General features: G+C 39.0%; 1 protein-coding gene across 9 annotated transcripts; it reads left to right on the top strand.

The window, feature by feature from the left end:
* Nucleotides 1–20: 20 nt before the first annotated feature.
* Nucleotides 21–10,799, top strand: OARD1 (O-acyl-ADP-ribose deacylase 1). 9 transcript variants are annotated; one of them, XM_089514733.1, is made up of 7 exons: nucleotides 21–129; nucleotides 1,818–1,943; nucleotides 2,234–2,308; nucleotides 5,057–5,201; nucleotides 7,403–7,461; nucleotides 8,480–8,592; nucleotides 9,923–10,799. In XM_089514733.1, the coding sequence occupies exons 3-7, from the start codon at nucleotides 2,276–2,278 to the stop codon at nucleotides 10,023–10,025; spliced, it is 453 nt and encodes a 150-aa protein (XP_089370859.1). In that variant the 5' UTR covers nucleotides 21–129; nucleotides 1,818–1,943; nucleotides 2,234–2,275; the 3' UTR covers nucleotides 10,026–10,799. The 9 variants fall into 9 exon arrangements, with proteins under 9 accessions (XP_089370859.1, XP_089370863.1, XP_089370862.1 ...); XM_089514732.1 differs by having other exon boundaries at nucleotides 103–125; XM_089514734.1 differs by having other exon boundaries at nucleotides 105–125; nucleotides 1,912–1,943.
* The last annotated feature ends 981 nt before the right edge of the window (nucleotides 10,800–11,780 follow it).

Here is an 11,780-nt window from a genome sequence, read left to right as displayed (position 1 = left end):
CGCCCAACAAAGAAAAAGGGCAGAGGGAGGCTTCCTCCTTCTGCGCAGGCGCAGCTCCGCCCCAACGCTCGTTTGAAAAGAAAGTGTCCGCGCATGCGCCGAGTAGCCGTTAGAACTGTGCGTGTGTATGTATGTATGCATGTAGTGGTTAGCGTCTTTACTCTGTTCCCTGTGGAGCCTTCTGGTTGCTTCACCACGCATGCGCAAGACAGGGTCTCTCTCTCTCTCTCTCTCTCTCACATCCTTTCCCCCAGTACTTTCTTCCCCCCCCTTTCGACATACTTTGGGGGTGATGCCATAGAGTCTTGTGCCTAGAGGGGCATTCCTAATGGCGGCCATTTTGTGTCTTCCTTGGGGGACTAGTAGAGTGGGCGCCCCAAACAGAGCGAGAGACTGAGGGGACGAAAGGGGTTCCTGGGGGCGGCGAGGAGCCATAGCGGCGGAGGCTTCCCTCAGGCCATACCTGTGGCTGGCTGCCAGGCTTCAGCTCAGTGCTCCCCACAAACTGCCCTTTAAGAGGGGTTTTTTTTTTTGGGACTACAGCTCCCAGAAGCCTCAGCCATGTTGGGCAATAGCTTGGGATTCTGGGAACTGAAGTCCAAAATTCCCTTAAAGAGCACAGTTTGGGGACCACTGCAGCAGTATTCAGTTCGACAGTGGGACACAGTTCCTCGAAGGGTGGTGGTATCTCCTCCTTTGGATGTCTTTAAAGAGAGGCTGGATGACTATCTGTCAATGGGATGCTTTGGTTGAGAGTTCCTGCATAGCAGAATAGGGTTGGACTGGATCAGGGCCCATAGGGCCTGCCTCTTCCAACTATGATTCTACGATTCTAGTCAGTCCTGAGGAGGATGAAGGGGTGGAAGAAGGCAGGAGCTTCCTCTAGACCAGCAGTTCTCTAGGGTTTTTTGAGACTTCAACTCCCAGAATTCCTGAACAATGAGCAAACTGACTGGGACTTCTGGGAATTGAAATCAGAAAAGCATCTGGAGGCCCAAAGGTTGAGAACCACTGCTCTAGAGTATTTATGAGCCCTCTCTTCCGAAACAAATGCTCTCAGAGTGGCCTACGAATTGTAAATTGGACAGTTCCCTGCCCTCAGGCTTACGATCTAAATAAATAAATACAGTATAAAAAACGACGACGTGACGCAGAGAAGAGAATGGCAGTGAGGAAAGAGGTCAAGTCCAGCAGATACTGAGGATGCTCTTCTCCCTCCAAGGCCTGGGTGGTAGCACTTAAGATGGAGGGAGGGCTTTCCGTCTTCTTTGGGGAGGCATGATGGAGCTGTGACTGCTCCTTCTCTCCCTCCCAAACCAGACTGCTATATTGAATCAGCTGCAGTGGTGCCTTCCTTAACTGACTGCCATCCAGAGCTATTCGACTGTGGCCCAACCGCAGTCAGTGTTGGTGCAAACTATATGACAGGCTCCAAATCACAGACAGCTGATTGTCACTTAGCTTTTGACTTTTAACTTTGGGTGGGGGAGTCAGTGTGGTGTGATGGTTGTAGTGTGTTTTATGTTTTCTGGGGCTATGAGTTTTCCACTTTCCAGACGCCTCCATAGTTCCCATGGGAAGGCTGCGAAAACCATCCAGTCACATTGTGGATGATGGCGCGCGGAGGAGCTAAAGCACAGGCTTCTCTCTGGTCCATGTCCTAGCTAGATGTCAGGCTGTAGCACCCACATCACCAGTTTACTTCCCTCATCCCTAGCCTTTATCCTTATTTTCCTGTTCATAGCTTTGTGAGTTTGTTTGTGGCATATGTGAGCACTGGAGATTTTATTTTCTCCTCACCTTTGGGTGTTTTCTAGCATGAGGCCCTGATGCAATTGGGGTGAGAGCCCGGGTTAGAGAAAGGCAGGCCGTGTCCTTGAACATTGCAGAATCCATCTTCTTTTGTTACAGTAGGAAGACAAATGCTGTGTGGTGTCATGGAGGTATGTGATAGAATAGCTATTACGAGTTGGGTTTAGCAGGAACCCTTTATGTGTCTATTGTTCTCCTTTATCCCAGAACATTGTAAGCATAGGGGGCACTTGTGGTTTGGTAAATAAAAGGGAGAAGGATCCAAATATTAAATGCACATCTTGTTTTTCAGGATTGCCACAGTGTTTCCTGTTCCTCTTTTCCTGTTTATTGATTTGGTTCTGCAGCTGTTTCTTTTCTTTATTGACCATTCCAATTTGTTTTGCTTTTCCTTAATTATGAATGCTATATTTCTTTCCAGTCTTGGAACTGAAGAAATCCTTAAAAACTCTCCCATGCTATCATGGCTAGCATCCAGCCTGCAAAAGAAGAAAGGGTATGTAATGGAGTCTCTTTAAGTGTTGCAATTCTATTTTGCAAGTGCAGTGATAGTTGTTTCAGCTGTCATAGCAGAAAATGGGATTTATTTTTCTTCTACGTCTGTACCCAAGATGTAGGAAGACTTCATTTAAGCCTTTTGTTTTTTGCAGAGGATTTATAAATGTAGATAGTCACAGAAGTTTGTTGGATTAGTCTTTTGATCAGGGCCTGTTTTGTTGTTGTTTTTTGTGTTCCTTCAAGTCATTTCCAACTTAAGACCTAATTTCTTGACAAGTTTCTTCAGAGGAGGTTTGGCATTGCCTTTCTCAGAAGCCACGAGAGTGTGACTTGCCCAAGGTCATCTAGTGAGCTTACATGGTCGAGCTGGGATTCGAACTCTGGACTCCAGTCATACTCCAACATACAAACTACTACACCACATGCACTAAATGAAAAATATTAAACACTCAAATGCCACTTTTGTTGGAATACATGTATAGAACCTGCCTCTGTGTTCAAGAGGACTCAATATATTATTGAAAAGAAAAGAATGAAAATGGACCCCCCCCCCCCCCAGTTTTCAGTTTCTTTCCCTGATACAGTACCAGAGCCATAAAAAGCTGAAGTTCTCTAGCGTGGTTCTGTGCCTAACGTTATTATTATTATTATTATTATTATTAACCTTTATTTATAAAGCGCTGTAAATTTACACAGCACTGTACATACAATCTTTTTAATTGGACATCTAATGGGAGCCTCATGAAATTGGCACTTTTTTCAGTACAGTTGGCCCACCCCTTACACAGGCTTGCTTTCCGCGGACTTGAGCTCACATGGAAGGCAAGCCCCAATAGAAACAATGGGGTACATGCTGTGGGAGTGTGCCCCATTATCCTTAATGGGATTTGAGCATACGCTCCATTGCACTTACGCGGGGGGATCCGGAACAGGCCAACTATTACTGAAAAAAATATACTATTGTGCCATCATGTGTACAAAGCCCTTCATAGTTAATCCTGTGTTGTTCAATCTTCTTTGCTAAACAATGCACTTTATTTGGGGTTTCGAATTTAATACCCAGTAGTCTAAATCCAACTGTTAGTCTTAACTAATGTAAATCCAAAGACCCAGTTAGATTTTAGTAAATCCACACTTATTTAAGTTCATTGATTCAGTGGGTTTGCTCTGAGACTAGCAATCATATGTAGGCCAATATCTTCTTAAATATTAAACATATCAATCTCCTCTTTCCTAGTGTGTTAACAAAAGATAACTGTGGAATGGTATATGTGCTTAGAACCATAACAGCTGAGGTTATTATGACCACTGAATTCTTCTAAGGAGGAAACCCTTATGGTTCTATGTGGGATTGAATTCAGTTTGCGAGGCCATCAGCAGGAGACTTAGGGTTTCTCTTCAAACAAGTGTTTCCTGTCAATCATTTGTTTATTGCTATACATTTGTCCCTCCATATTCGCTAGGGTTAGGGACACAAGACCCCCGTGAATATGGAAAAACTGCAAATAACAAATACACCATGTTTTTACCTGAAAGGGCACCTCTCTAGGAATCTCTAGGTCCTCCAGGGCAACTCTGTGGCCAACATCTGCCAGACACTGACCACAAATGCCTAGTAGTGTATCCTCTCTAGGAATCTCTAGGTCTTTCAGTGCAACTTTTAAAGTTGACCATAGAGTTGAACTGGAGGACCTAGATATTCCTAGAGAGAACCTATTAATCAAATCCGTGAATAATCAAATCCGCAAATATGGAGGGATAACTGTATTTGTTTTTATTCTATGTTTTCATGTTGCCTTATATTAACCCTAAATAGGGGAACAAGTTTGTCAGATTGGATTCCTACACCTCTCAAGCTTAGAATAGCCTGCCCATGTTTTTAATGTTACTGTCATGCACCCTGATTTCACAGGTTTCTTGTCTGTTGTGCCAGTGCTCTCTTTGTCTTCCCTGTGTACAGTAAAATGAGCAATCAAGAAGAAGCAAAGCTAAGAAGCTTTACCTGCTCTGAGCTTTCTCTCATCAGGAAAGATATGGTGCAAGCAAAACCAGTTCCCAAACCTATGCACAAGTTAATTCCTAAGGTTCAAGGCTTTAGGAAAGAGTGATTTTCATGAAGGCAGAGGTATCTCCAAATTAACTGGGCTAAATTAAATGTTCAAGCTGGAGATTCTCTTCTCTTTTAATCTGTTGGACACCAGTCTATAATCTCATATGTAGAGGTTTATAGTGTGTGTGTGTGTAGATAGATAGAGAGAGAGAGAGAGAGAGAGAGAGAGAGAGAGAGAACATATAAACATTATATTTAGTTATTTTAAAAATAACTAATGGCAGAAGTTATATACATGCCTTTTTCCTTCTGTAATTTTATTTATACAGTTTTTACAATAAAATAGTAAATCATCATACAGAAAGCAAACTAACAAAAATGGACCATATTGTAGTCAAAACTATATAAGAACATTGCACTCCATCCACCTCATCTGTTTTTGTACAGTATGATATCTTGGGCTTTTTAAGCATGACATGAATTAGTCCATATCCAGAGATTATGGGTAGTCCAACAATACCTCCTATGGCACTCGGTTGGGAAAAAGTGTTGTATTCTATACAGTGGGAGTTAGATCTGAATAAATGTGCATTAGAATTCCCTTTTAAAGGACATAGTCACTGGTAGGCTGAGGAATTCTATATATTATTCTAATATATTTATTTTCTCATTCTTTTTTTTCTAAAAAAATATCAGATTGTATACAGACAAGGAGACCTTTTTACCTGTCCTGAAACAAACTCCTTGGCTCACTGTATCAGTGAGGACTGTCATATGAGTGCTGGCATAGCTGCAGTTTTTAAGAAGAAATTTGGTGGTGTTGAGGAGCTTTTGAACCAACGTAAGTGACACAATCAAGCTAGAGCAATTTATAAAGTAAAAAAAAGGAATGCATACCCTTTTTATACACTTATCAAACCATCTAAACCAGTTTAAATGTAGCTAAATATAGCTTTGGTAAAATCAAATATTTTTGGTGATTCCAGTATCTAAAACTTTCACAGAACAACATTGTTTCTTGAAGGATTATTAAAATATTATTTGCAACGCTAACAATGGAGTGTTTAAAACTGAAGATGTTACAGATTCTTCTGCCAATAAAGGCTGCTTCCAGCTCTTCAGGAAAATATGGCCTGATACAGACAGGCCAAAATAAAGCTGCTTCGAGTCACTTTGCAAGTATACTGTTTAAATAATACATGTGTTCTAAGAGTCCAGAATCTGCACCAAAGCCACGCTCCAGTCCTAAGGACTGGAGTGCAGCTTTGGTGCTGCTTCCAGACTCTTAGGATGCATGCACCATTGAAACACCATACCTCCAAAGTGACCTGAAGCAGCTTTATTTGGGCCTGTCTGTATAGGGCCGATGTTTGTTTTTTTATATTAGTCCACAAACTAATCAAAGTTAATGTCTGCCTTTCTATTTTTTTCACATCTATGTGGAAGATGGATTTGTTTTTTTTAAATATTGTTAATAAGTGAAGGTTTTCCTCCCATTTTCTGCAAGGCTAGCCGTAATTTAGGTGGTTCTTGGATTTCGAATGATACGGAGTACTAATGGGTTCTGAACCAGCTAAGACTATGTAAACCCAAATCTCCATTTTGGTTTGTAAAGTTACAGCAGCCCATTTTGAGTTGTTACAATTGTACATACTGCAGCAACTCCATGCACACCTGTATGGGGAGATACTGTATTGGTTTGTACCTCTGGTGCCTCCATGTGTTGTAAAGGTGGAATTGCAAAACATCAGCATCCCCTCTGTCATACTTCCATGGGTAATTATACGTGTCAAAGGTGACTCCAAGACCTGAGTCACCTAGAAATTTTATTTAAATACTGATGCAAGAACTATATAATAAACCTAACTAACTGTACCCTGTATCTGTGACTTCAGAGGATTCAACTGATGGAGCAGGAATCCATTAGTATCCTGTAAGTTTGTTATTTTTTTTTGAATGTGTGTGTTCTGTGGAATGCATGTTGCACTTAAATTAGTCTTTTAATATTTACTCTGCCATCAGCTGATTCAGTAGTAACATTCTTTTTGCTAACATGAAAAGTCAAAGAAAAAAATGGCTTGCTCACCCATATTTTGGTTGTACTGTTTTTGGAATGAATTCAATAATAATTTTTGTAGTTGGTTTTTATCCTAAAGTTGCTTGTAGTTTTATTCATTTCTTTGTAGCCATCTTAATCAAAATCATGCATAAGAACATTTAGAACTGTTTTCTGTGCTCAGTTCCAAAATTATTCCCAACTATATTATTTTTTAAAATCTTATACAGGCTTTGAGGCTAAATGTTTGCATGTCTATGCATACTTTCAGAGATATGCCTAATTAATGGATAAGAATATTTACATTAGTTTGCAAATCACATTTTTGTTGCAGTACAGGTATTCATACACATAGGAAAGATTGTCATAAATAAATAAACAGTTTACAGAAATTATAGCAGCCTGTTATAAGTCCATATAGGATAGTCAGACTGTTGGCTTTGGCCACTAAACTCTTCATTTTATGTATAATATCCCCTACATTAGAGTTCTCATGGCTATAGTTGAAAAGACTTAATTGGGCTTTTTGTTCCTTCTCCCTATTTCCAAGCCATAGGGAAAAGACAAAGGATTTTACTATAACTGCTTTGTTTTTATATCCTTGTTTTCCCTAGAAAGATCAGAGAAACATCTAAAAGCTCTAATTGTGCCATTCCACTGCAGCTTTCCCCTAGACATGGAATGCAGGCATGTTTAGGAGCTTTTCAGATCATTCATCATGGACTGGTAACCATGGAAGGTATAACATAGTGATAAGCTTTTTTTAGTGTCATCTTCATCACTAAGATGTTTGATAAAATGAGGGTATATTATCCTAATATTGATGTATATTTAAATCTGGTTTGTGATGCTAGAGTCAGTAAGTCCTTAGATTAGGAAAATACTTGTATCAAATAGTTCAGAAGGTTTTTGAAAGTATATGTTTCTAGAGTGCTTCAGAGTATCATCAATTCATTGGTTTTAAAATGGTTTTAACTCTGTCTTAGAAAAGAAGACTGGAGAAGTGGCTGTTCTGAAGAGAGATAATCGATATGTGTACTATTTGGTAAGTGTAAGGCATCTAATGTTATTTTTTGAATGGCAAATTAAAAAAAACTTCATACTTTCATCTTGCTTGCAAATTCAGTGACAGGTTACACTGACATAGATATTTGAGTATTACTATTATACTGCTGCTGGAATGACCTATTTCTAATATGTGTTAAATTTTTTAGTAGTGGACAATCCAGTATTCCTAACAGTGCCATTTAAAGTTTTCTATTGACATCAGCATACTTGGTAAATATATTGTTTCAAGATTTCAACCTAAATGTCCAAATTATTGCAAATCCCACCATAGTGCAGTAGAGCTTTAATTTGGTTATTTGATCATTCATGTGATCTGACTGGCTAGTATAACAACAATGGTTAAATGTGGCTAATATTCTAATCTAGTATAGGAGTTTTAACAACAAAATCCTATTCATAACTATTCAAAGCTCAGTAGAACTTTCTGTATATCCCCACGTATAAGTCTAGAAGTTATAGTCAAAAAATGACCCAAGAAACCTGAGTTGACTTATCCACGGGTCAATGTAAGTATGTACTGTACTTTAACTCTTATAAAAAAAGGAACCATCCCTGGTGAAAGGTGAGAGTGTAATCTGTCCTGAAAGCACTTACCCCCCCCCCCCGCTCTCACATCCACCCAGTCTTTAGTGTGAGCACAAACAGTTACGATTGTTGGGATTTTGTACGTTCTTTCACATTGTTTTCCTTTGCTTTAGATCTTTTGTTACATGCCCCTAAGTTTTACCCTTAACTTATCCATGGGTCATATCAAAATCCATAATTTTGGCCCCAAAAACTGCCCTCGATTTATACATGAGGTTGACTTATAGTCGAGTATATACTGTAGTCCCAGTCTAAATTCAGTGGGACCTTCTCCTGATATAAAGCTGCAACTGTAAAATGTTTATTTTGGTGAAGTCCTTTAGATTTATTTTTGAGTAAATGTGTAACTTGCAGTACAAAGCAGTCTATTCAAAAAGGTTGGTAATGCTAATTTAATCTTAAACTTTCAGATTACCAAGAACAAATACTTTCATAAACCGACGTATGATAATCTACAAAAGAGTTTAGAAGCTATGAAATTCCATTGTGTGGAAAATGGTGTACCTCACATTTCTATGCCTAAGTAAGCAAACTTTGTGCTCAAAATTTCTATTATAAATTTCTATTATATTTTATATGGATGTGTGTGTGTGTGTGTGTGTGTGTGTGTATAGGTGTGCTGTTATTAACTGGAACACATGAAATAACAGTTGTATTTACCTCTGGTGCTGAAATATGATCAAAAGCATATATTAGTCTTTGGGTGTGTTTGCCATTATTATGTATGGCTTCTTTTAATCATTTTGTGATACCCATGTTCTTTGTGGTCTGTGTAACTGGCACAAATGGGCCATTACTGCACAGCAGATATTTAGAACCTATAGCAGCTCACAGATGACCATTGTTGCATAGGCCACAGGCTGTTTAGCAGATAACCAAACAAACCATGACTTCTCTATTTCTGGTCTGTTTTGCTCTCATCCTTTTGTCACCTGTTTCAAGATCAGAGATTGGAGAAAGAGCCCACAGACAAGCCATGATTGTAGGTTACATATGAGAACAATCCATGGTTTAAGCCAGAGTTCGTTAAACAATCATGTGCCATAGGTTAATATTGTTGTTTCAGTATGGTTAACAGGCCATAACGTATTACCAGAGTTTGCTTTGCACTAGATTCTAGCAAAACCCACTGGCATGTCCTGATATTCAAACACATTCAGCGAGTCCGAAGGAGACAGGTCTAATTAGTCCCCACTTTTTAGACCTGGAGAATAACTCATTCAGAATTATCAAATAATAATTACCTTGGAACTGGTCCATATGATGTATGTTGATTCCTGACTAACAGTTCTATGGTATCCATGTTGTAAGGACATTTGTATGGTTTTCAGTGAAAGACTAAAGTCATAATCCTGATTGTGTTTACTAGGAAGCAAACCTTATCAAGGAAATAAATTTTCAGAGTAAACATTATGATAGTGTGGAAGAGGAGGTTCTGAGGATATTTCTGTACAGTGAGTTACAGAAGTTGTGAGTGTGAAAGTGCACAGGTGTGCAACTATTTTCATAGTCACTTTTTCACCTAACTCATAGAACAACATAGAGACAATTTGATTTATACAGTGCTCCTGTGCCATGTGTGGATGCGTTTTACGTGGCTTCCAGCTTACATGGAAACCGCTTGGGGAGAACAATGGTGTGTGTGCCCGTGGCGTGCGTGCGCCACACCGCCACATGCATGCACCCAATTATTTCCTATGGGGCTCAAGCATAGGCGGAATTTCACTTATGCGGCAGGAACCAGAATGGATCCCACTTGTAAGTGTATTTGTTTTGGCTTTGTTTTGTTTTGCACTTTGAGTAACTCTCAAATGAAAGTGGCCAAGTCAGTTGGATTTTGTTTTATGTTCCAGGATTGGCTGTGGACTTGACCGCCTGGATTGGAGAAAGGTTTCAGCAATGCTTGAAGAAGTATTTGAGGGTACAGGTGTTTATATTACAGTTTATACTCTTTAATTCTTATAACATTTTTCTTACTGTCTTGTTTGTATGATTGTAATTGATTTGGAAGAATTTAGTAGCATGATCTTAATCTCATCATTTTTCTAGTCTTCCAGATATTTCTTATTTTTCTTGGTTTTCAGTCACACTATTGTAAAAAATTGCATTGATATGTTTTGGTTGCAGCAAGCATTGGTATTTAATCTTGCATTTAAGAATTAAGACCAAAAAGTGTGGCATTTAAGTGGTCAGTTATTAAAGATGTATATGTTCAGTTAAAAGAAATAAAACAGTGAAAGTAAAACAATCTTTCAAATACAAATTATTATTTGAAATGGTTCAGTCTGTCATTGGGCAAATGCTAGGACCCACATGCACAGCCTGTTACACTGCTGAAATTAATGAGAAATTTTGCATGTTAAAGAACTTGGTGTACCTAATGTCACGGTGTTGAATTCTAGGAAAGTTTTGTTAAGGCCATATGTGGAAAAATAGAGAAATCAGAACTAGACAACATAATTGAATAACTGGATTTTTCCCCAGACTTTGCCAAATATAGACTTATCTTCTGCAGTACCTGTACTTGATCTTGTAATATATATTTTCAGTATTTTCCAGATTAATTCTGTATGCATAATACATACTTGAATATGTATGTGGAATAGATGCTTGAATATAGGTATATAATTCAGTTAGCATACTTCCTTGATTAACTGTATAATGTGCTTCCTAAAGGATCTCGGGACCAGATAATACAAATGTTAAAAAATAAAGATATCCTGAAGATTGTATTTGATTAGTTCCTTCTACTACTGGAGAAGCTGCCATCGATAGTCTGGATTATTCCACCCTCTGAATGTTGGCTTCAGAAGATTGGGGGGGGGGGGGTTCCTGTAAAGTGTATTCTGAGATGAAGAGTTTTGCAGAGAGTAACTGAGGAAGGTCCTGTGGCATGAGCCAGAGGTCTAAGAATATTGTTTTCATTCACATTTCCTAAAAAGAGCTCATGAGTAAGCAAGCAGATCCTTTTAAAACCTTCCCCACTCCCCAACTGAGGAGGCTACACTTGTGTGCACACACCATACATATTTGTTGAAAATTTGGCAGAAGTCAGACTTCATTCTCTTAGAAGAGGCTGCTATGCTTTCCCATTTTATCCACTTCAGAGTTGGTATTGATTTATGGTTCATTGATTTCCCAGTCATAGTGGAGGCACCACCTGCAATGATTTTCTAAAGTGTAATTCTTACTTGGAACATAGGACTGCATCTGCACTGCAGAAATAATGCAGTTTGACACCAGTTTAACTGCCATGGCTCAATGCTATGAAATCCTGGGATTTGTAGTTTGATGTGGCACCGAAGTTCTCTGACAGAGAAGGCTAAATAGCTCACAAAACAAATCCCATAATTCCATAGCATTGAACCATGGCAATTAAAATGGTGTCAAACTGGATTAATTCTGCTTTGCAGATGCATCCAAGGTAATTCTCCAAAGTAGTCTAAGCTAACCAGGCGGCTTTCTGAATTGCTGAAACAGAATGCCGATCGAATCTTGTACGTGCATATCCCTAGTCAGCTGCCTTGAATGGCAGTAGACAGAAGTGGCTGTGTTCACTTCTTGCAACAAAACTTGAAACTGATATTACAGTAACTGGTATGGGTCACAACTTTCTCATCCTACCATATGTGTGTCTCTGGAAGGTGGGTAAAATGCTTTCTGAAAACCCAAATTAGCTTATTAGCTTAGCTCTGAATTTTCATTCTATTC

The sequence above is a fragment of the Sceloporus occidentalis genome, unplaced genomic scaffold (genome assembly GCF_023333645.1).
Source record: "Sceloporus occidentalis isolate IW3139 unplaced genomic scaffold, rSceOcc1.0.p SCAF_3, whole genome shotgun sequence".
Classification (NCBI taxonomy): Eukaryota; Metazoa; Chordata; class Lepidosauria; order Squamata; family Phrynosomatidae; genus Sceloporus; species Sceloporus occidentalis.
The sequence above is the reverse complement of the archived record's forward strand: the minus strand, read 5'-3'. Positions and strand labels throughout refer to the sequence as shown.